Source organism: Centropristis striata, chromosome 19 (genome assembly GCF_030273125.1).
Source record: "Centropristis striata isolate RG_2023a ecotype Rhode Island chromosome 19, C.striata_1.0, whole genome shotgun sequence".
Classification (NCBI taxonomy): Eukaryota; Metazoa; Chordata; class Actinopteri; order Perciformes; family Serranidae; genus Centropristis; species Centropristis striata.
In genome coordinates this window covers 29,883,629-29,908,858 of record NC_081535.1, presented here as the reverse complement: position 1 = coordinate 29,908,858, position 25,230 = coordinate 29,883,629, and the positions used below count along the sequence as shown (strand labels likewise).

At 33.6% G+C, this 25,230-nt stretch overlaps 1 protein-coding gene across 1 annotated transcript in view; it reads left to right on the top strand.

Annotated features, from left to right (window-relative positions):
- The window catches only part of grk3 (G protein-coupled receptor kinase 3), a 94,409-nt gene that overhangs the window by 66,151 nt on the left and 3,028 nt on the right, over positions 1–25,230 (top strand). Inside the window, exons 14-20 of the mRNA XM_059357630.1 lie at positions 6,568–6,634; positions 14,788–14,888; positions 15,231–15,297; positions 17,003–17,098; positions 21,071–21,233; positions 21,475–21,611; positions 24,961–25,074. Coding sequence (XP_059213613.1) covers positions 6,568–6,634; positions 14,788–14,888; positions 15,231–15,297; positions 17,003–17,098; positions 21,071–21,233; positions 21,475–21,611; positions 24,961–25,074 — 745 coding nt within the window. The remainder of the gene's footprint in view (positions 1–6,567; positions 6,635–14,787; positions 14,889–15,230; positions 15,298–17,002; positions 17,099–21,070; positions 21,234–21,474; positions 21,612–24,960; positions 25,075–25,230) is intronic.

Here is a 25,230-nt window from a genome sequence, read left to right as displayed (position 1 = left end):
TTTGTATTTTAAAAAGTTTATATCTGTGCTTAACAAACTTTATCCCATTAAACTGTTTAGAATGTTTAGTATTTTTATTTTCATATATTGTATACTTCTTTAAATGATAATACCTTTCTTATATTTATAATTAAATACTCCTTCTTTACTATTGTTATTTTTATTGAAGCTCCTCTTATCTTGCTATCCACTTTGCTGCTGTAATACTGGAAAATGTATCTTATCTTATCCTATCTTATCTCAACTTATCCTATCGTAACTTATCATAACTTATCTTATCCTATCTTAACTTGACTTAAACTATCTTAACTTATCTTAATTTAACTTATCCTATCTTTACTCATCTAATCTTATCTTATTTTAACTTATCCTATCTTAATTTATCTCAACTTATATTATCCTATCTTAATTTATCATAACTTATCTTATCATATGTTAACTTGACTTAAACTATCTTAACGTAACGTAACTTAACTCAACTTATCATATCTTAACTTATCCTATCTTAACTTATCATAACTTATCTTATCCTATGTTAACTTGACTTAAACTATCTTAACGTAACTTAACTTATCTTATCCTATCTTAATTTATCTCAACTTATCTCAACTTATCTTATCCTATCTTAACTTATCATAACTTATCTTATCCTATCTTAACGTAACTTAACTTATCTTATCTTAACTTATCTTATATTATCCTATCTTAACTTATCCTATCCTATCTTAACTTATCTTAACTCAACTTATCCTATCTTGACTTTTCCTATCTTTACTTATCTTATGCCATCTTAACTTGTCTTATCCTTTTTTACTTATCTTATCCTATCTCAACTTATCTTACCTTATCCTATCCTATCTTAATTTATCTTAACTTATCTTAACTTGTCTTATCTTAACTTATCTTATCCTAACTTAACTTAACCTGAAGGTAATAAAATGTCACAATACAGATACATGCAGTAAATTAACATCAGATATTGTCAGATTTGACCCATATTGTCCTGTTCTAACTTCAGATTTGCTCATCAGAGCGTCTTGTGATGTGTAAAGTGCGTTCTCCGTCCTGGATGTTTGCGTCGAGGTGCAGCTTTGAGGTCACGTGAGGTCACAGACTGAACCTTTAACCACTCAGCCTCTGCAGAACAAACCCAGCAGCTTTATCGTCCTCTGCAGCCATAAAGTTCAGACTTTAGATGTATTGATTAGGATGCTTCCGGTCTTCAGCGGCAGCTTGTGATGTGGTTCAGAGCTGGTTGCAGCTCGTCCATTAAGCCTGCCAGTCTGCATGAGCTCGCCGCTCTCTGCAGCTCCGTTCTGTCTCGTAAATATGTTCTCTCGACGTGTTTGTCTTGGTAAATCTCTCCAGCGTGAGTTCCCTCTGAGCTGCTCGGCTGCTGCGTCAGCATTCAGAGCAGCAAACTGATGAGAAATATTCTTTATCATCCTCATTCCAAGCTGGAAGGAGGAGGAAAAACAAGGCTTTGTTTAATACGTACATGCATTCGTGTTTAAATGGACACATACAGTGTCTTGCAAAAGTATTCATCCCCCTTGGAGGTTTCACACTTTTCTTGCTTTTACACATTAAATCATGGTCAATGTAATTTGGCTTTTTTAAAAAGATACAAAAACAAAAACAAAAGGGTGAAACATCCAAGGGGGATGAATACTTTTGCAAGCCACTGTAGCTGTTAAAAATGACCTAATAATCGAGATAAGAATGTTTATAAACAGATAAGTACTTATTCTGTTTTATGTATATGAATTAGGGCTAACTAACAAGTAAGACAAATGAAAAATAAATAAAAAATTACATGAAAAAATTTAGATTCCAGATGAAGACAGAAAAAGATAGAAAAATGTAATGAATAAAATAAAAATAAATAATGATAATATATAATAATAATAATTATATTATTATTATTACAATAAAAGTATAAATAAAAAAATATTATATTTGTATTATACAATATTAATTATTATTGTTATTTTTATCAATACTATAATATTTTATTCTTAGTAATTATTTTAATAAATAAAGAATAAAGATAATAATAATAATAATAAATATAGAATAATAAAATCCCCTTGTATTATTATAATAGTTTTATTATAAAAAACAATATTATTTATTATTATTACTACTTTTATAATAATTATAATAATTAATTATATAATTATGATTAAAAATAAGATTGCATAATATCTTGTTTTATTGTTTACCTGATTTATTAATAAAAATTAATTATATTACCCGACGAAAAACATTTGCTAGAAACGAGTATAAGTTAACTGATAAATGACGAAATTAATGTAAATTGACTTTTAAATAATTCAGAGCAGACAGCTGGAATAAAACAACTGTAATATTAAAGTGTCGACTCTTTAATTAATCAGTTTAAATTGAGGGAGATATCCTGGTGGTAAATTATTAAATCCACTTTTTAAAACAGTTTCCCCATCTGGACCATCTGTATGTAAATATTAAATTATTTTCCTTTTACACTTTGACCAGTAAGTAAGGAAAATAAATACAAATTTATATAAATAAATAGAAAAAAATGAATAACAATGGAAGAATAAAATATAATTCAAATAATATGAATACAACATTACACATTAACTTATTGTTTCTGTAATTCTTGAATTTAATTAATATTTTTTTTAATGATTTATTGTAAATTGACTTTAAATTATTCAGACCAGGCAGCTGAAATAAAACAACAACTGTGATATTAAAGTGTCGACTCGCAGCTTTAATTTCAGGGTGAAATCGTGGTGATTTAATGAATGTGAAAATAAGTTATATTAGGGGTGTGCCATATCGTATCTTTCACGATAATATCGGTATATTTTTTTTATGAGTAAAAAAATGCATATCATGATATTGGCAAGCTGTTGCTAGCTGTAGTGGCGTAAGGGTTTCCATTAATGACCTAGACTCCAGAGTCTCATGTGCTGCACTAACATCACATTTGCTACTGTTACACTATTCATAATATAAAGTTATTTTATGTTGTGTTGCCGTTGCCTCAGCAGACTGTCAAAATAAGATGCCTTAAATAAAACATACTAGAACCCTTATTCTCCTTTACAATACTTCATTCAAATAAACAATGATAAGATCAGTGTGCCCTGTAGATGGTTATTTTTAATTATTTGCTAATACTCAAGAGACAAAAGTAAAAAAAAATTGTATTTGGCAACTGTTGAGACTGGCAATTTACACCACATTTTAAATTTATGATTGGTTTTCATTTAAACCAAGTTATATTTTAGAAATGTATTTTCCCTCAGAGTTGCATTTGACAGAGTCAGCAGATTTGGGTCGTTTCAAATGAACATTTCTTCATTTACTGGTGGCTTTATTTATGAGCTTCCGTTTTAAAGTGAGCAGAGTTACAGTGGAGACGAGGGTTTGCTATCTCTTCTTCTTTCTCTCCTCCTCATCCCTTCTTCTTTTCTTCTCCACTACTTAAATACAAGTTCAACTTTACCTTTATACCTCTGCTCCTCTACATCTCAGAGGAGATATTAAACTTTTACTGCTCTACATTTCTCTGACAGCTCACAAACCATCTGAAGAGTTTATAAAATATCATTAAACTTAAAAGCATTTTATTTGACAGAAAAGAGAAAAAACAGATGACTTGGCAACTAAACGTCTGATGGTTCCAGTTCTGGTTGCGTGTCGTCACCATCGACCTTTTTACAGAAAATTTAGCTAAATATTTGGTTTTCTTAGCGTTTTCTTCCTTTAAGACACATTAAACTTCAGTTAAACATCAGGGAAACGAGTCATTAGGAAAATCCCTAATTCCACCTTCAAAAATGTTAATATTTGCTTCTTTTCCTTTTAAAATTGTTATTGCATTTGTAATAATGTTGAGGTTTGGACTTTTTGTTGGACCAAACAAACTCTAGGAAACTGTGAACTAATTTCTCACTATTTTCAATATTTCTACAAACTGTCAGCAGATTAATCCAGAATGAAAAAAATCTAAAGGACTCCACCTCCATAACAGTAAAATCATGTTTTTACATGAATGCATGAGTCATGATAATACACTACTGGTCAAAAGTTTTAGAACACACCAACTTTTCCAGAATTTAATTGAATATTATGCAGTTTAATGTCTCAGTGTACTCTGAAATTAATGCACATTTGCAACATTTAAAATTCTTTATTGAGCATGATAGTGTTTTGAAAGTAAAAAAAAGATTCAAAATCACATTTTATGTTGGACTAACATGAAACATGACATGAAAATAATTCAAAAATGGACAAAATAGCCCGAGACTCCATAGAGTTAAGTTGTTAACCCATTTCTTGTTCCCAGAAAAAGGCCTACAGTACTTGTATAATTCTGAAATGTACATTATTTTTCAGTTTTGGTTAAGCTTACCTTTTTTTATTTACCTCTGGCAGTTCACCACTTACCTTTGTACCCTTTCAAGCTGTTCATTTGACTTGAACTGCTTGAATTTCAATAAAAAACTGGAAAAATTGGGGTGTTCTAAAACTTTTGACCGGTAGTGTACTTTCAATACTTTCAATCCTTTAGTTGCACGTGTTTCCTGCAGAAAGCATCAGTGTTTTTATTCGCCTGTCTGATTCTTGAGAATCATATAAGTAGTCTCTGAAACTTAAAACGTAACTAAATTACTTTTTTCAACTCAAAGCCAATATTTTTGGGGGTATTTATGGGTATCTAGTGGTTTTATTGATTGCTTGAGCTCCAAATCTTGACATTTCAGTGCAAAATATTGAAATTCTGTTTATTGTTTTATAATAATCTCAGTGACTGCCCTCAACTGTCTGAAACCAGCGAGTGCAAAAGAATGTAGCTATTGTCAGTTACTGCAGCATTGAGCATCAGTTATTTTATCTATATGCATATTTAAATAACAAGTCACATGTTGCTTTAAAGAAGTAGGGAAAAAACAGGTTCCGTTTCCATAAGTTTATTTTCCTAAAAAATATTGTTTCACTAAGTGTTATTGCTGATTTTAAAATACTTTTAACCAATTCCCAAAATTATTTTTAATTATTTCAGCTTCTAGTTTAAATTGAGCTCATTTTTTCAGTCAAAGTTTCACCTTCCACATTAAATTGAGCTCAATATTTGGTTTTCTCAGTGTTTTCTTACTTTTGGACACTTTCGACTTGTCCAACTTCAAGCTTCAGTTTAACAAATTGTCACCTTCACAGTAAATATTTGCTTCTTTTCCTTTTAAAATTATTATTGCATTAGATATAATGTTGAGGTTTGGACAGTGAAGGTGTTACTTTTTACTCTGGGTAACTGTGACCTAATTTTACAAACTGTCAGCAGATTAGTCCAGAATGGAAAAAATCAGAAAGACTCCACCTCTATAACAGTAAAATCCTGTTTTTACATGAATACACGAGTAATAATAATAATGTAATGATCTCACATATAACAGTAGAACAGTCACAGCCTGCAGGAATATTTTGATACTTTTGATCTTTTAGATGCACGTGTTTCCTGCAGAAAGCATCAGTGTTTTTATGCACCTGTCTATCTGCCTTGAGGATTATTTAACTAGTTGCTTAAACTAAAAAAGTAACTAAACGGCCAAACTACTCATAGAACCCCGCTGCTCCAAGGAACGATACAGGAAGTAGTTCCTTCCTTCTGCAATAAGACTATCTATGCACTAAATCTATGTACGACACTTTGCTATGTTATTAATATTATTACTATTATTATTATTATATATACTGTTGCTGCCATTACTATTATTACTATATACTGTAATATACTACTATTATTATTATACCGGCCTTATTTATTATTATTATTATTATTACTATTATTATTATTATTATTATATTATATATCATATTATTTTACTTAAAATTACTTTATTTATATTTTTCATTTTATTTATTTTTATATTGTTTATTATCTATTATTACATATTATATTATATATATTATATTATATACTGTACTATTATTATTATTATTATTATATACCGTCTAGTCACTATAGCATTGTTGCCATCATATCACCAGTTTGATTATTACCATCATCTTACCAACCATCCTACCAACTGATGTTCTTTTTTTAACTTCTTAAGTGTTCTTGTTCTATTCTGTGTTTTTTTTTCTATTGTTGTTTTTATTTATGCTACCTCAGTATTTTATTCTATTGTATTTTATTGTACTTTCACTTCGGGGATGAATAAAGTTATCTATCCATCCATCCATCCATCCATCCATCCATCCATCCATCCATCCATCTATCCATCTATCCATCTATCCATCTATCCATCTATCTATCTATCTATCTATCTATCTATCTATCTATCCTACTTTTTTCAAGTTAAAACCAATATTTTTGGTATTTATGGGTATTTATTTGTGTTTTTGATTGATTCATCTCCAAGTCTTGACATTTTTGTGCAAAATATTTAAATTCTGTTTATTACTATCCTATTAGTATTAGTATTTTTTGTGTGTTTCAGTAGTTTTCCTGCAGCAATTATCAGTATTTAATGCACCTGTCTGTCTCTCTGTCTGTCTCATCTCCTGCAGGCACAGTCCCTTCAGACAGCACAAGACCAAAGACAAACACGAGATCGACCGCATGACCCTTACCATGGTAAGACTCTCTGCATGTTTCCTGCAGCGCGCTGACAACGGTGCACGCCATGGCGGATGCGCATATTACAAGCAGTCTTTGTGTACACAGCCTGTAAAGCAGATCTGAGGCTTTACTTAACCCTGAACACGCCCGTGTTTACCTCCCAGTAATGCCAAACGCACACAGATGTTCAGATCCCTGAGAGCAGCAGCAGAGACCTGCTGAGGCTCACAGATGGACGTCTTTGTTTCCGGGTGTCCTCCTGCCACCGTGCAGCTCTCTGCTGTGTTTAGAGATGAGGCGTGTGACAGAAACCCAGCTAAGATAAACTGAGCCCAGAGTTAAAGCACGGCCATGGGGTCAGCTGGGTTTATAGCCACGTCCAGCTCAGGTTCACTCAGACAGATCTGAGCTGAAACATATGAAGGAAGCTGAAAAATGCACGAGGCATTACACATGCGTCTGTTTTCAATCTGCAGATTTTTTTTATCAAATATAAAGTCGTCTTCCTCTCACAAACGTGCAGAATGATGTTTGTTTCCACATTCATCAGCTGGAGGAAAGTTTATCTTTTGTTGAACCCATTTAAGCCAGGAAAGCATTACCACATTTCTACCATTAAAACTGGAGGCGCTGTTGCGTTATTTTACCATTAAAGCCGGGAAATCGGATACGTCATTTTTTTTAAAAACTTTATTGAAGGTTTGGACAAATAAACTTCACTTCTCATGAAAGCCACATATAGGTATAAGCTCTGAAATACTTTTTGAATTTAATTTCTATCTGCTACAGAGGCTGAAAAATCTATTATTTAGTAGGCGTTGACACACGCCCAGAGGTTTTCCAGGCATTTTTCCAGGCGTTTTAGGCCTAAATGGCTTAACGTAAAAATTGGATTTTGATGCATGAAGATTTTCCCACCATAAATGCACAAAGCACCCTTGTTGCAGATTTAACTGGGAGTTTTACACTTGTTATGACCGGCTCACAGGCTGCAATAAATGAGAGATATTACCAGAGTTAGGAATAATAAACCGAAATTGATTAAAGTAAATTCACTAATCTTATTTAACCCTCTGAAGCAGTTCCAGGGCATTTATTCTGACGAAATATCGCAATTTTTAAGCTTCGTTTTGGTCACTTTTTCCCGCTGAAGTGTTCGCACACGATGCCTTCAAGTACCGTAGGAAAATTCAGACTCTGACGATAATGCCTGTATTTACAGTTTCTTATGATAATAAACCAAAATATTGCCAATTAGACACTTCCGCTTTTTGTTTTAAAGATATTTGCAGATGTAATTAATCGTATTTGCTGTTTTCTAAGCAAATATGACAACAATTAACCTCTGAAATGTGAATTTGATGCATTTCTTTATCACAAATGACAGCGTTTGTAACTGAAATGACAAAGTTATTGCATGTTTTCAGAGATCAGGAGTTGTTGGATGTGACAATATTTATTTATGTACTTGGACACATTTCATTCTGTCCTAAAAAAAAGTATTTATCTTTGTTATTTGTCGTAATTTTAAGATATTTAGAGCTCCAATTACTCTTTGTTGTAGTTTTCTAAGAAAACTCTGCCAAATATGTGCAGGTTCCAACCGCTTTAATGTGAGAATTTGAAGCTATTCTTCATCAGAAATGATATAAAACTGAGTTTTTTTTACTGAAATGACAACGTTAACAACATGGTTGCTGGATATGTAACCTCAGTATTTATGTATTTGGTGTCACAGACAAGTTTCAGTCTGGCCTTAAAAAGATATCCAGCCTTAATTTAAAGATATTTACAGCTGGAATTCATTGTTTTTGTAGTTTTCTGAGTAAATAGACCAATAATTTGCAGGTTGCAACCTCTCAAATGTGAGAATTTGATGCATTTCTTTATCAGAAATGATTGAAGATGACTTCAGTTTTCAAAGGTTGCAGGATGTGTTACAATTTTTATGTATGTACTTGGACACAACATTTTTGTAGTTTTCTAAGAAAAAGTGACATTTTTTTTTGTAGGTTGCAAACTTTGAAATGTGAATTTGATGCATTTCTTTATCAGAAATGACAGTAAACTGAGTTTCTGACTGACCTGACAGAGTTAATCACCGGTTGCTGGATATATGTAAATATTTATATAGTTGGTGTGACAGACACGCTTCAGTCCGTACTAAATAAATATTGATGTTTGATATCCAGCCCTTATTAAAAGATATTTAGCTTTGTAGTTTTCTAAGTAGAAATGCCAAATATTGGCAGACTCTTTTATATTGCAAACTCTGAAATGTGAGAATTTGATGCATTTCTTTATCAGAAATGACAGTAATGACTGAAGTCATCTTCATGTTTTCTGAGATCAGAGGTTTTAGGATATGTGACCATTTGTATTCATCTAGTTGGAAACAGTTTTTGTAGTTTTCTAAGCAAAAGTGACAAATATTTGCAGATTGCAAACTCTAAAATGTGAGAATTTGATTTGATTGATATGTTTCATTGTCAGAAATTACCGTAAAAACTGAGTTTCTGACTGAAGTGACAAAGTTACCATCATGTTTTCTGAGATCAGAGGTTGCTTGATGTGTGTTAAAAAATCTATTTATGTACTTGGACACATAGTTTTTGTAGTTTTCTAGGCAAAAGTGACAACTTTGTGCAGGTTGCAAACTCTGAAATGTGAATTTGATGCATTTCTTTATTAGAAATGACAGTAAACTGAGTTTCTGACTGACCTGACAGAGTTAATCAGAGGCTGTCTGATACGTAACCTCAGTGTTTATGTAGCTGCTGTGTTGACACGTTTCAGTGGGTACTAAATAAATATTGGTGCATTAATTATCAGATGTGACCTGCGTTCTGTGTTGGACTGTCAGTCAGAGCTCTGCGGAGCGTTTGATGTCTCGGTCAGACGCAGAGAGCCTCGGGATGAACGGCGTCCATTGAAACCCCGAACGGTGACATATCGGCTCTCACCCACTCATGTTTTCTCTGCTCTCCTCTTCTGGTCGCAGCCAGAGCCCTGCAGGGGACGAGAGAGAGTAGTCAGGCGGCTTAGGACCAGATTTAAGAATAAAGGGGACACGCTGGACAAAAGCACCAAATTTCTTCCACATGCTCTCTATCACCATAGGTTTAAATTTTTGGTAGGAGCCACTTCATCAAGATTGTGGATCGGAGATGGCACCCATATAAAGTCTATGAGAACCAATATATCTTCCAATCCACTTAAAAGGTCAATCTTGGTGTCAAAATATGCATTTTCTGGGTAAAGGAATCATTTAAAGCTATTGAGAATATCACTAGAGATCTGACATGAGATTAAAGCGTTCCCTTGATTTTTTTTTGAGCAGTGTACATTGCAGCTAATCCGCACTCTCCCGTGAACATAGATTCATTTTCAGCTCAGGATTCCTTGCTGCAGCACTTGAAGACCTACCAGTCTGGCTGAAAATGAACATATCTATTTGATCAAATAATTATCTAGTGATATTCTCAATAGCTTTAAATGATTCCTTGACACAGAAAATGTATATTTTGACACCAAGATTGACCTTCTAATTGGCTTGGAAGATATAGAGTTTCTCATAGACTTTATATGGCTGCCATCTCCGATCCACAATCCTAATGAAGTGGCTCCTACCAAAAATTGAAACCTATGGTGATAGAGAGCATGTTATCTAAAACTGAGTTTTTCACTGAAATCACAACATTGACATCATGGTTGCTGGATATGTAACCTCAGTATTTATGTATTTGTTGTCACAAACAAGTTTCAGTCTGTCGTAGACAAGATATCAAGCCTTAATTTAAAGATATTAACAGCTGGAATTTTTAGTTTTTTAAGCAAATATGCCAAATATTTGCAGGTTCCAACCTCTCAAATGTGAAAATTTGATGCATTTCTTGATTAGAAATGACAGTAAACTAAGTTTCTGACTGAACTGACAGTTATTTAGAGGTTTCTGGATATGTAACGTCAATATTTTATATAGTTGGTGTGACAGACACGTTTCAGTAAAACGCGTTTTACTAAATAAATATTGATGTTTGATATCCAGGCTTAATTAAAAGATATGTGTCTGAGCCCTAATAATCTGTTTCTGTAGTTTTTCTAAGAAAAAGTGTGAAATATTTGCAGAGTCTTATATATTGCAAACTCTCAAATACGAGAATTTCATGCACTCCTGTGTCAGAAATGATAGAAAACCAAAATATTAATTCACACATTTCAGTCCATCCTAAAAAAAGATAACCAGCCCTAGTTTAAAGATATTTACAGCTGGAATTAATCGTTTTTATAGTTTTCCAGGCAAAAATGTCAAATAGCAAAGTTTTTCTTTCTAGTGATATTCTACACCAAGCTTGACCTTCTAATTGGCTTGGAAGATATAGAGTTTCTCATAGACTTTATATGGCTGCCATCTCCGATCCACAATCTTGATGAAGTGGCTCCTACCAAAAATTGAAACCTATGGTGATAGAGAGCACGTGGAAAAAATGTGGTGCTTTTGTCCGACGTGTCCCCTTTATTTGGCTAAGCCGCCTGACTAGAGAGAAAGAGAGAGTTTACACTGAGAAACTCTTCTCTCTGTCTGTCTGTCTGCCAGCAGCAGCAGAGGAACACGTCCAGAATCTGTGTGCCCGTTTATGTTCAGGTGCTGTTTGGCTGAGCAGGACCTTTAAACAGAAAGAATGATCTTTCATATCACAATAAATCCAGATTAGGATTTTAATCCAGCCACTTAATCTGGTTTATCCCGTTAATCCTGGTCTGCAGCATGTATACATGTGTGAGAGGGAGATAGAGGAGGGGAGGAGGGGAGGCCTGACCGGCTAAAAATACTCCTCTATATGTCTTTGTGTTTATCAAATGTGATGAATGGACTCATTACATAAACACGATGGAGCAGACGGAGGAGAGGAGCGCAGCGAGACGGATAGAGGGAGGGAGCGTCCCGATAGATCCTGAACTGGGAGACGTCTCCAGAGAGCAGAACGTAGAGACAGAAACACAGAGAGAGGCGGAGGAGGACCGGTGTTAGAGCAGAGAGAGATTACGGGGACGCTGTGTGAGCTGAGAGGGACAGACAGTGAGAGGCAGGATATGAATTATGACAGGTTGCAAACTCTGAAATGTGAATTTGATGCATTTCTTTATCAGAAATCAAAGCAAAACTGAGTTTCTGACAATTCAATTTCTGCAATTTATAGTTTTTGTAGATGTCTAAGCAAATATGCCAACTAACAAAACTGTTGTTTTTAACTGAAATGACAAAGTTAACATCATGGTTGCTGGATATGTAACCTCAGTATTTATGTAATTGGCAAAATATTGCCAATTAGACACTTCTGCTTTTTGTTTTAAAGATATTTGCAGCTGTAATTAATCGTATTTGCTGTTTTCTAAGCAAATATGACAACAATTAACCTCTGAAATGTGAATTTGATGCATTTCTTTATCACAAATGACAGCGTTTGTAACTGAAATGACAAAGTTATTGCATGTTTTCAGAGATCAGGAGTTGTTGGATGTGACAATATTAATTTATGTACTTAGACACATTTCATTCTGTATTTAGGTTTGTTATTTGTCGTACTTTTAAGATATTTAGAGCTCCAATTAATCTTTGTTGTAGTTTTAAACTACAACTATGCCAAATATTTGCAGGTTCCAACCTCTTTAATGTGAGAATTTGAAGCTTTTCTTCGTCAGAAATGATCTAAAACTGAGTTTTTTACTGAAATGACAACGTTGACATCATGGTTGCTGGATATGGAACCTCAGTATTTATGTATTTGTTGTCACAAACAAGTTTCATTCTGTCGTAGAAAAGATATCAAGCCTTAATTTAAAGATATTAACAGCTGGAATTCTTAGGGTTGTTTTTTTTTTTAGTTTTTTAAGCAAATATGCCAAATATTTGCAGGTTCCAACCTCTCAAATGTGAGAATTTGATTCATTTCTTGATTAGAAATGACAGTAAACTAAGTTTCTGACTGAACTGACAAAGTTATTTAGAGGTTTCTGGATATGTAACGTCAATATTTATATAGTTGGTGTGACAGACACGTTTCAGTAAAACACGTTTTACTAAATAAATATTGATGTTTGATATCCAGGCTTAATTAAAAGATATTTGTCTACTTAGTTTTTCTAAGTAAAAGTGTGAAATATTTGCAGAGTCTTATATATTGCAAACTCTAAAAATATGAGAATTTCATGCATTCCTGTGTCAGAAATGATAATATTAATTCACACATTTCAGTCCATCCTAAAAAAAGATAACCAGCCTTAGTTTAAAGATATTTACAGCTGGAATTAATCGTTTTTATAGTTTTCTAGGCAAAAATGTCAAATAGCAAAGTTTTTCTTTGTCAGAAATGACAGTAAACTGACAGTTTTTTACTGAAATGTTGAAATACTGGATAGTAACCTCAATATTTATATAATTAGTGTGACAGACACTTAATAAATATTGAGGTTTAACCCGCAGCCTTAATAAGAAAATATTTACAGATGCAAAGTTGCCAAATATTTGCAGATTCTGCACACTGTTCAATGTGAGAATTTGATGCATTTCTTGATCAGAAATGATAGTCAAATGAAGGTAACATGTTGTCAGTGATCAGAGTTTGCAGGATATGTGACAATTTTTATTTATGTACTCAGACATATCTTCTTTTTTAGTTTTCTAAGCAGAAGTGACAGTCCGATATTTGACAGGACTGCCGTGGCATCATTTCAACAAGCTTATTGCAATGTCAACACATTTATTTCTGCTCAGAGTTGCAGTCGTTTTTAGCCAAGATCTTGTGTCGATGATGGGGAAGTCCGACTGCTGCGTAAAGTCTCCAGCACGACCCAAAGACTCTCAACTTGTTGCTCATTTTGTGACATTGGTGAAAATCAGGTTGTAGCTGCAGTAACTGTTTGGATGTTTCTGATGACTTATTGACACGTGGACAACCAATCTGTGGAGATCTTTACAACTTTACCAACACAAAAAGTTTTGACTTTTTTCTAAAAACTGCATAATGAAAAAAAAAAAAAACCTCCTCATTGTTTATTTCTTTCTCCCACCTGGCCCCAGTCCTCTACTGTTCTGTTAAGCCGTTTCATTTGGCACTATTTCTCCTCAAGCGGAGAACCTCCATGTTCCTACACATGAGCACTGATATGTTTCATGCACTGCTGCAGATCAGCTGTTTTATCATTATTATTATTATTATTGTCATTTTTATTATTATTATTATTATTATAATACTTTTATATTCAAATTATTTATTATAATTCTATATTAATATTTAATTTTCTCTGACAACTTTCTACTTAATTTTATTATTATTTTATTTATATTATTAAAAATATATATTATTTATTTTTCTCTCATTGTTTGCTTCCATTTCCTGAGCTTGACCTTAATCCATTTCATTCTTTTTTCTTGCGCGCGCACACACACACACACACACACACACACACAGACACCAAACACACACACACACACACACACATATGTACACACACACACTCACTCATACACACACACACACACACACACACACACAGACACCAAACACACACACACACACACACACACACACACACATATACACACACACTCACACATATACACACACACACAGACACCAAACACACACACACACACACACACACACACACACACACACACACACAGACACCAAACACACACACACACACACACACACACACACACACACACATACACACACACACTCACACATATACACACACACACACACACACACAGACACCAAACACACACACACATATATACACACACACACTCACTCATATACACACACACACACACACACACACACACACACACACACACACATATGTTTCTCAAACGTGCAGATGTGTGTGGGTATATTATAATATTTTGTGTATAACTAATGAGTGGATCTTTGTTTTCATCACATTAGTTTAAATGTGCTTCTATAGGAGGCATACAGACAGACAGTGGACATGTGTGAGCAGACTTTTGTCCTGCTGGAGGCCTCAGAGTCTCTGTAATAGTTTCAAATGATGTCAGTTTATTTTCAAACTCTCACTCCTTGTTCCTCCCCTCTTGTTTCTCTCCCCTCTTGTTTCTCTCCCCTCTTGTTTCTCTCCCCTCTTGTTTCCTCTCTCAGAACGTGGAGCTGCCAGACTCGTTCACTGCAGAGCTCAAAGACCTGCTGGAGGGGCTGCTGCAGAGAGACGTCTCCAAGAGGCTCGGCTGTCAGGGCCGAGGGTAGGCGACACACACACACACACACACACGTATCAGTCCACGGGGTGCGAACGGATCCATCAGTCAGATGGATTTGACTCATTAAGGCTGAGAGGAGTGCGGCGTGCGGTGGAGACGGATAGAAGCGGACACGGAGTGATCCGATAGAAGCCGAGTTAATAACTAATTTCATCAGCGCCGTCGTTTCACATCAGCTCACCAGTAAACCGACGGATGGATCTCTGTCTGCTGGCTGTTTGGATGGAGAGGAGGAGGATTAGTGTGTGTTAGAGGCCAGAACTGTGGCAAACACTGCCACCTAGTGGTCAGAGGTGGACTAACAGGCGTGTGTTTGTGTCTCAGGGCTCCGGAGGTGAAGGAGCATCAGTTCTTCAAAGGCATCGACTGGCAGCAGGTCTACCTGCAGAAGGTGAGCCAGCTCCTCCAGCACTCCTCTGTCTGTTCTTCTGCTGCAGATATATATATATATATATATATATATATATGTATATATAAATAAAAATGTCTTTATTGAACTGGTGAGCATGTTATTTTGGTGGCAGTTTGCTGCTTTTATTTCAGTTTTGTCTAGAAACATAAATATTTTTCTGTTCATGCATCTTAGTGTTACAACATCTTCTCTTTTATTTATTTGGTATTATTTATTAGTCTATATCTGTAGAGTACAAAACCATTTCAGATATGGATTAAGATATATTGCCCTTGAAATGTTTAGATTAGCTTTTTATTTCTAATAAATATAATTATAATATATATATTTATCATGCTTTACTTTTTCATAATTTTTTATTATTTATTTTTTATTATTTTTATCTCTTTTATCTAGCTATATTACTTTTTATTTTTATAATTATTATTATTTACTTCAGTTTTTATTTATTTTATCTTACCTTACCTTACTTTATTTTTATTTATTTTATCTAATTAGATAGGAGGGGTGTTTGCTTTTTTTATGTTTTATCTTTTTTTATTTTTTTTTTCTCCTATTTTATGTGAAGCATGTTGTGTTAGATTTCTTTTGTTTGAAAGGTCCGACACAAATAAAATCTGATCAGGAGTTCTATTTCTAAGTTACAGTGCCCATTTCTGGACAGTAATAGCAATATTAAACATTAAGTAAAAACCTTATTTTAAAAAATTAAAATACATCGATAAACCCAATGTGAATAATGGTATTATTAAAAATAATCAAATTTAAAAAAAAGAAATAAACATGTAAAATAAAATAAAACAAACCGCAATAGAGATATTAAAAATCTCAGTAAAAAAAAAAAAAAAAAAAAATACAATTTACATTAAATAAAAAGTTCTTATTCTTACCTTAAAAAAAAGACAAACAGTATAATTTGGAAAAGTAGAAAATATGTTAAAAATGAATAAATAAATGTATAAAGAATAAATACATATGTCTGTATCAGCCATTCTTTTTATGATTAATTGATTAAAAGTTGTTTTTTGCCCTTTTTTATTATATATGTGGACTTATACAGTACAGGCCAAAAGTTTGGACACACCTTCTCATTCAATGCGTTTCCTTTATTTTCATGACTATTTACATTGTAGATTCATCAAAACTATTAATGAACACATGTGGAATTATGTCCTTAACAAAAAAGTGTGAAATCACTGAAAACATGTCTTATATTCTAGTAAGCAAAGGGTGGTTACTTTGAGGAATCTAAAATACAAGACATGTTTTCAGTTATTTCACACTTTTGTTGTTAAGTACATAATTCCAATGTGTTCATTCATAGTTTTGATGCCTTCAGTGAGAATCTACAATGTAAATAGTCATGAAAATAAAGAAAAACGCATTGAATGAGAAGGTGTGTCCAAACTTTTGGCCTGTACTGTATCTTGAGAAAAACCACATTTACAGATCTAAATCACAACACGTTGGTTATCTGTGCTGTAAAGTGTAATATTAAAGTCCTCTTAAAGAGAAAAAATGGATTGCTGGCATCAGATCAGATCAGATCGTGTCTCTGCTTCATCCGTCCAGTAACACTCTCTGTCAGTCTGTCTCCATCACTTCAGGCTCTGAGTCCTCCTTGTTCTCTCGTTTCTCTTCTTCTTCTACTGAACCCGTCTGTGTTCTCTCCCTCCGCCTGCAGTACTCTCCTCCTTTAATCCCTCCCCGGGGAGAGGTGAACGCCGCAGACGCTTTCGACATCGGCTCCTTTGACGAGGAGGACACCAAGGGCATCAAGGTAACACACGCTTTTATTTAGCACACACACTCCAAGTTTCACAAGCTGGAACATTAAAGGATCCAGCAGAAACTCACAATGTCTCCGTCACATACACTTCTTCAGTGTATAGAGATAAAGAAACTTGCTGGAAACCCAAAGAGGAGACACCATCGTGTTTTAAACCTGCATTCTGTCTGATGTCCAGCAGGGGGAGACTGCATGGCTGCACAAAGAAGTCAGATTATGAGAAAGTTTTCCTGCTTCTGAGCTGATTTTAACCTCCGTAAACATTCTCATCATCAGTTCATGGTCTCAGTCGTTAGTTTCAAGTCTTCTTCAATACAGCATGATGTTAATTTAATAAATTATGGTTCAGTTTAGAGAAAAATAGATGATAAATTAGAGTATGTTAGCAGTTACATAAGTTTATTTAGACCCCCAATGAGCCTTTTAAGGCGATGAGCCTTTAAAGAATTATGAATTTATATTTTCAAAAATGTTCTAACTCAAGTGGAAGTAAAAAAAGAGGTATAAATATTTGCCTAATATTTAAATTTAAACATTGAACAGCTTTGAAATTTTTTACCTTAAAAATCATGAATCTGAATAAATTTTTGAGTGAGTGAATTCATGTATTTGAAATGTAAATTAGCATTTCTTGATTTGCAATTTCAAAAGCTAAATTTGAATATAATTTATTTTTGTAACATAAATAACTATGGGGAAAAAAATATTTATTTATTTTTAACTATGTATAAAAAAAAACATCAATACACATGGAAACATTGTAATACAAATTATATAAATAAGGGGAAAAAAGCAACAAAAAATTACAGTATACAACAACAATATATTTGGAAAAATCTAAATTAAAAATATGAAAAAAGACAAAAACAACAACATAATACAACAATATATAACAACAATAAAAAAATATAAATAAATATGTTTAAAAAATAATAGTTTATTACAACAAGCATATTTAAAGAAGAAAAAAAATATAAATAAATATAGTGGATAAATATCTAAATATGTAACAATATCAGTCTTTATAGTATTCTAAAGGTTTTAAAGTTTCTCCAGATGCTTTTTGAGGGTTTTTCCAACATAACACAGCTGCTGTTACTTTCCAGCGTTTTTTCTAATTTTGATTATTCATATTCTTTTGTGTTTAATAAGAATCATGTTAAGCTGATTGGTCAGATCCCTCCACCACAGAGAAACCTGACAGAAACTCTGCTGCTCTGGTTTCTGTCTCAGAGAGTCGTCTGCTCACTGTGACTCAGAGCTGAGACACTGTGATTCTCTCCTCACGTTACTTTACTGAAGCTGCAGCCTCACCATAATACTCAGAGGCTCATAGCAACATATATCATACAACATACAACATATAATATGCCAAATATTTGCAGGTTCCAACCTCTCAAATGTGAGAATTTGATGCATTTCTTGATTAGAAATGACAGTAAACTAAGTTTCTGACTGAACTGACAAAGTTATTTAGAGGTTTCTGGATATGTAACGTCAATATTTATATAGTTGGTGTGACAGACATGTTTCAGTCCGTACTTAATAAATATTGATTGTTTGATATCCAGGCTTAATTAAAAGATATTTGTCTGAGCCCTAATAATATGTTTCTGTAGTTTTTCTAAGTAAAAGTGTGAAATATTTGCAGAGTCTTATATATTGCAAACTCTCAAATATGAGAATTTCATGCATTCCTGTGTCAGAAATGATAGAAAACCAAAATATTAATTCACACATTTCAGTCCATCCTAAAAAAAGATAACCAGCCTTAGTTTAAAGATATTTACAGCTGTAATTAATCGAGTTTATAGTTTTCCAGGCAAAAATGTCAAATAGCAAAGTTTTTCTTTGTCAGAAATGACAGTAAACTGACAGGTTTTTACTGAAATGTTGAAATTTACTGGAAAGTAACCTCAATATTTATATAGTTAGTGTGACAGACACTTAATAAATATTGAAGTTTAACCCGCAGCCTTAATAGGAAAATATTTCTTATATATTAAATATTTTTGAGACGTACACACTGTGATTCTCTCCTCACGTTACTTTAGTGAAGCTGCAGCTTAGGGGTGTGCCATATCGTATCGTTCACAATAATATTGGTATATTTTTTTTATGGTTAAAAAAAATGCATATCATGATATTGGCAACATTCCTACTTCTTGATGTAGTGGTTAAAGTTGTTTTAATCACAAAAAGCTACTTACTCCCTGTCGCTAAACACATGCAGCTTTCAAAATAAGAGCACAGTGTGTTGACAGAATCCACCACAGAACTTACAAGAAGACTGTCAAAATAAGATGCCTTAAATAAAACATACAAGAACCTTTATTCCCCCTTACAAAAGGTCATTAAAATATGCCCCCGGAACCCCTAAATGGTTATTTTTATTATTTTCTCATACTCTAGAGTCAAGAGTACATTTTTTTGTATTTGGCAACTGTTGAGATTTGCACTTCACACTACATTTTAGATTTTTATTTATTTATACAGACTAAAAAAAACATATTTTCTATATCTTTTTAAGTATTTGGTAATATTGTAAAGAATATCGTTATCGCAAAAATAGCCTGAAATATCGTGATATTCTTTTAGGGCCATATCGCCCAGCCCTACTGCAGCTTCACCATGATACTCAGATGCTCACAGCAACATATATCAGCTCTGCTCCTCCTCCATTAGCGTTAATGTGGCTGCAGCTCCACTTATTCTTCCTGCGGTGCAGAAAATAAAAGACAGAAAGAGTTTGTTTACATTTCCCCAGCCGGCGCTGGTCATTAACACACAGTGATAATAACGTGGCGCTGCGGCTCCTCGGCGTTAATCCACCATGAACACAGGAACCGTTACTGCAGTGAAGACGCTCTCTCATCAAATGAACAATAGAACCTGCGTAAAATATTTGTTTATTGTTTATTTCCTATTAAGCTGGCAACTGATTTTTTTGTGAGCTGTAAATTCTTTAATATGACATTTTTACATTTTTAATAAAAGTACTATTAAAGATATGTCAGATTCTGTTGATCATAAAGAGTATATATTAAAGAAAAAAAGTTCAAGCCTGAAGTAAAAACCAGAAGGTCTCTGACAAAAAAAACCTTGCAAATTAAAAAAATATATATTTTTGCACAGACTTTAGTACATGTGTGCTCTTTTAATTGAAAATTTAAAAAATAAATAAAAATAAAAATAATAAAAATATATTTGTAATAAATAAACTTAAATTATATGAATTGATATATATATATATAAATATATATATATATAAATATATCTGATTCTCAAAAAAGACATTTCTTATTTCTTATAAAGACTTCACTATTGTTATTATTGTTATTCTTATACTTAGTATATGCAAATTAAAGAACAAATAAATAAAATAAAGAAGAGCCGTTTAAAAAACAGAGCATTTTATCATTATTATTGTCATAATTATTGTAAAAAATTAAGATTATAATAAAGTAAAAAAGGAGACATTTACAAAAAGTGAGCATTTTATAATTATTATTATACAAATGAAATAAAAGAATAAAGAAAAAATTAGACATTTATAGAAACAAATTATTATTATTGTTGTTTTTTGTATTAATATTATACAAAAATGTGAATAATAAATGTAAAGAAGCAGACGTTTCTAAAGCATTTTATTATTATTATTATTATTATTATTATTATTATTATTATTAATATTATACAAATAAAATAAAAATGATTTATTAAAAAATAAAGTAGCAAAAATGTACAAAAGTGATGAATTTTATTCTACAAAAATGAATAAACAAATAAAAGGCATTATTATTTTAGACAAAGAAAATAATAAATAACAAAGGGGAAACATTTTATTATTATTTCAATTTTTTTCAAATATTTTTCTTCAGATTTTCAGGTCCTGTATAAAATTGTAACTTACCGTCCTTTTCCCTGTCTCTCTCCCTGTCTGTGTGTGTCCGTGTGCTTCAGTTGCTGGACAGTGACCAGGAGCTGTACAAGAACTTCCCGCTGGTCATCTCGGAGCGCTGGCAGCAGGAGGTGGCGGAGACGGTCTACGAGGCGGTCAACTCGGACACGGACAAGAACGAGGCTCGCAAGAGGGCCAAGAACAAGCAGCTGGGACACGAGGAGGGTAAAGATAATAAATACATTCAAACAATCACATTGTTTTACATTATTAACACGTAAGCCCTGCAGCATGACCTAACTGTCTCTCTATCTGTCTGTCTGTGTCTGTGTGTGTGTCTGTGTGTGTGTGTGTGTCTGTGTGTGTGTGTGTGTGTGTGTGTGTGTGTGTGTGTGTGTGTGTGTGTGTGTGTGTGTGTGTGTGTGTGTGTGTGTGTGTGTGTGTGTGTGTGTGTGTGTGTGTGCAGACTATGCCTTTGGGAAGGACTGCATCATGCACGGCTACATGCTGAAGCTGGGGAACCCGTTCCTCACACAGTGGCAGCGCAGATACTTCTACCTGTTCCCCAACCGGGTGGAGTGGAGAGGAGAGGGGGAGTCACGGGTCAGTCACCTCACACACAGGACACATTACATCACTACCATGTCTGTCTGTCTCTCTACCTGCCTGTCTATCTACCTGTCTCTCTACATGCCTGTCTGTCTGTCTGTCTCTCTACCTGTCTCTTTACCTCTCTGTCTGTCTGTCTGTCTCTCTACCTGTCTCTTTACCTCTCTGTCTGTCTGTCTGTCTGTCTCTCTACCTGTCTCTTTACCTCTCTGTCTGTCTGTCTGTCTCTCTACCTGTCTCTTTACCTCTCTGTCTGTCTGTCTGTCTCTCTACCTGTCTCTTTACCTCTCTGTCTGTCTGTCTGTCTGTCTGTCTGTCTCTTTACCTCTCTGTCTCTTTACCTCTCTGTCTGTCTGTCTGTCTGTCTCTTTACCTCTCTGTCTCTTTACCTCTCTGTCTGTCTGTCTGTCTGTCTCTCTACCTGTCTCTTTACCTCTCTGTCTCTTTACCTCTCTGTCTGTCTGTCTCTTTACCTCTCTGTCTGTCTGTCTGTCTGTCTCTCTACCTGTCTCTTTACCTCTCTGTCTCTTTACCTCTCTGTCTCTTTACCTCTCTGTCTGTCTGTCTCTTTACCTCTCTTTACCTCTCTGTCTGTCTGTCTGTCTGTCTGTCTCTTTACCTCTCTGTCTGTCTGTCTGTCTCTTTACCATTCTGTCTGTCTGTCTGTCTGTCTGTCTGTCTCTTTACCTCTCTGTCTGTCTGTCTCTTTACCATTCTGTCTGTCTGTCTCTTTACCTCTCTGTCTGTCTGTCTCTTTACCATTCTGTCTGTCTGTCTGTCTGTCTGTCTGTCTCGTTACCTCTCTACCTCTCTGTCTGTCTGTCTGTCTGTCTGTCTCTTTACCTCTCTACCTCTCTGTCTGTCTGTCTCTTTACCTCTCTGTCTGTCTGTCTGTCCATCCGTCTGTTTCTCTACCTGTCTGTCTATCTCTGTACTTGTCTCTCTACTTGTCTCTTTACTTGTCTGTCTGTCTACCTGTCTCTTTACCTGTCTGTCTGTCTGTCTGTCTGTCCTGAAGGAGAAGTGGCTAAAACATTTTAAAAAGCAGAGAGACGGGGTGAGTGTTGACTCAAAGGTCCCTGCTGTGTCCTCAGCGTCCCTCTGTCTGTGTCCAGCCGTTGTTAGTCCTCCTCCCTGCTTCTGTCTCAGTAGTCGGCTTTAGTTTGCAGTAACTCAGCTGACAGCCTGTAAATAACGGGAGTGAGACGTTGTCTTGGTTCAAAGGGTTAACAGTGTTTTTTTTACCAGCGAGGTGCAGTTCTTTTATGTAGAGGCCTGATAATAAATATCCAGGCTGAGGCTCCCAGAGCCGCCTGATTACTTTTTATTGTTCCAGGCTGAGCTGCTGCCGCTAAACACTTTCTCAAATCAAATTTTACGCTTTTTAAGGCCTCGACAGGCGATTTAACACAGCAAAACAAACACTTTGAGCCGGAGCTTTATGTTGTAATATTCCTTCCCCCATGATGATACCTCACAGTAATTATTGCATTTTAAAAAATATTAAAAAGTAAAAAAAAAAAGGAGACATTTACAATAGGGAAGCATTTTATAATTTTTATTATTATTATACAAATAAAATAAAATATTAATAAAAAAAATAGACATTTATAGAAACAAAGCATTAAATTATAATTATTATTGTTATAATAATAATAATAATAATGATAAATTATAATAAATAAAAAGTAGAGAAACAGAAATGTATTTTATTATAATTAATATTATACAAATAAAATAAAATAATTAATAAAAAATTAAGAAGCAGACATGTACAAAAGTGAAGCATTTTATTATTATTCAAATAAAATAAAAGAATAAATACAACATTAAGAAGCAGGCATTTACAAAAGTGAATAATTGTATTATTATGCAAAATAAATTTAATAAATAATAGGTATTATTTTTTTTTTTATTACACAAAGAAAATAATAAATTACAAAGCAAACATTGACAAAAGTTAAGAATTTAATTGTTAAAAATAGCAATAAAAAATGTGTAAAGAAAAAAGGAAATCAACAAAAAAAGCACTTTATTATTATTAATATTATACAAATAAAATTTAAAAAATAAAGAAGCAGAAATGTACAAAAGTTAAGTATTTTATTATTATTATTATTATTATTATTGATGACTGATTACTTTTTATTGTTCCAAGCTGAGCTGCTGCAGCACACTTTTTCAAATCAAATTTTATGCTTTTTAAGGCCTCGACAGACGATTTAACACAGCAAAACAAACACTTTGAGCCGGAACATGTATATATTCCTTCCCCCATGATGTAGCAGTATGTCACTGAACGAGTACCAGAGTTTCCCATGTTACTGAAGCGTTATAATAATCTTTAGACATTGCTGAAACTCCTTTTAGACCTGCAGCAGGATCATGTGATCTTATCTCTGACTCGCTCCAGATGTTGCAGGACACTGAAGCCCAGATATTCATCTCTGCTCTCCTTAAATCCTCCAGACTCCATCGATAAAAACGCCACCTTGATCAGTTTGTTATTAGTTTGTTTTGTTGGCTCCAAACCCTTTAAAACCTTTTAAAAAACAACAGAAACATTAAAGGAAAATTCACAGGAGTCACAACTGAAAACTGTTGAATTTGATTTCAAGTCTCTAAAGTGTGACCTGTAGAGCTCTGCAGTAACTGTCAGTTTTGTTTGTTCAATGTCTTTTTTTTTGTAATTTTAAGTAATATAATATGCAATAAATCACATGTCCAGTCGATTCCATAAACACTTACATCTACCTATAAAGAAAATTATTTGTGACAGAAATTGTGAGATACAATAAATGAATAAATAAATAGTTTAATTAATAAAATTGCACAATATAAATGAAAATAATAATAAAAAACCCATAAACAATAAAAAAGAAAAAAACTGTAAAAATACATAAAATATTAAAATAAAACACAAATGATCTTTAAAAAAACCCACCATAAACAACTACATAAAAGAAAACAAAAAAACAATGATTAATGAGAACACTCAAACATTTTCACATTTAATAAAGTTTAAATGTTACAAATAAATGAATAAATAAGCCATATATGGAGCCAGTAGTTGAAAACTACACAACATCAGTGGTTTCCATAGTTTTTAAATAAAGGTTTAAAAGATTTTCCATACAGTTTAAACTCCTGAGCAGCTTCTGGTAGAAAAGTGATTTCATTTGATTTTTGAGGCCTTTAATCCACACATTAAATCCATTTTCCCTCTGTTTAAACAGTAGAGCTCTGAATTAATGAGACGCAAACCCTCTCCTGCTTTCTGCCTAGCGACAGAGATCTAAAATCACCTTTTGCTGATGTTTGATTGGTCGATTTTTCTTCCCAGCAAAACCTGCTGACGATGGAGCAGATCGTGACGGTGGAAGAGACGCAGATTAAAGACAAGAAGTGCATCCTGCTGCGCATCAAAGGAGGGAAGCAGTTTGTGCTGCAGTGTGAGGTACGAACACCACACAACTTTTATTATTATTATTATTATTATTAATATTATTATTCATCTTTCTGCCAGCTTACCATATCTGTATGTACGTATCAGTAAAAGTTTATAAAAACATTTTAATTCAGTGTTGTTCTTCCATCCAAATATTCACTTTAT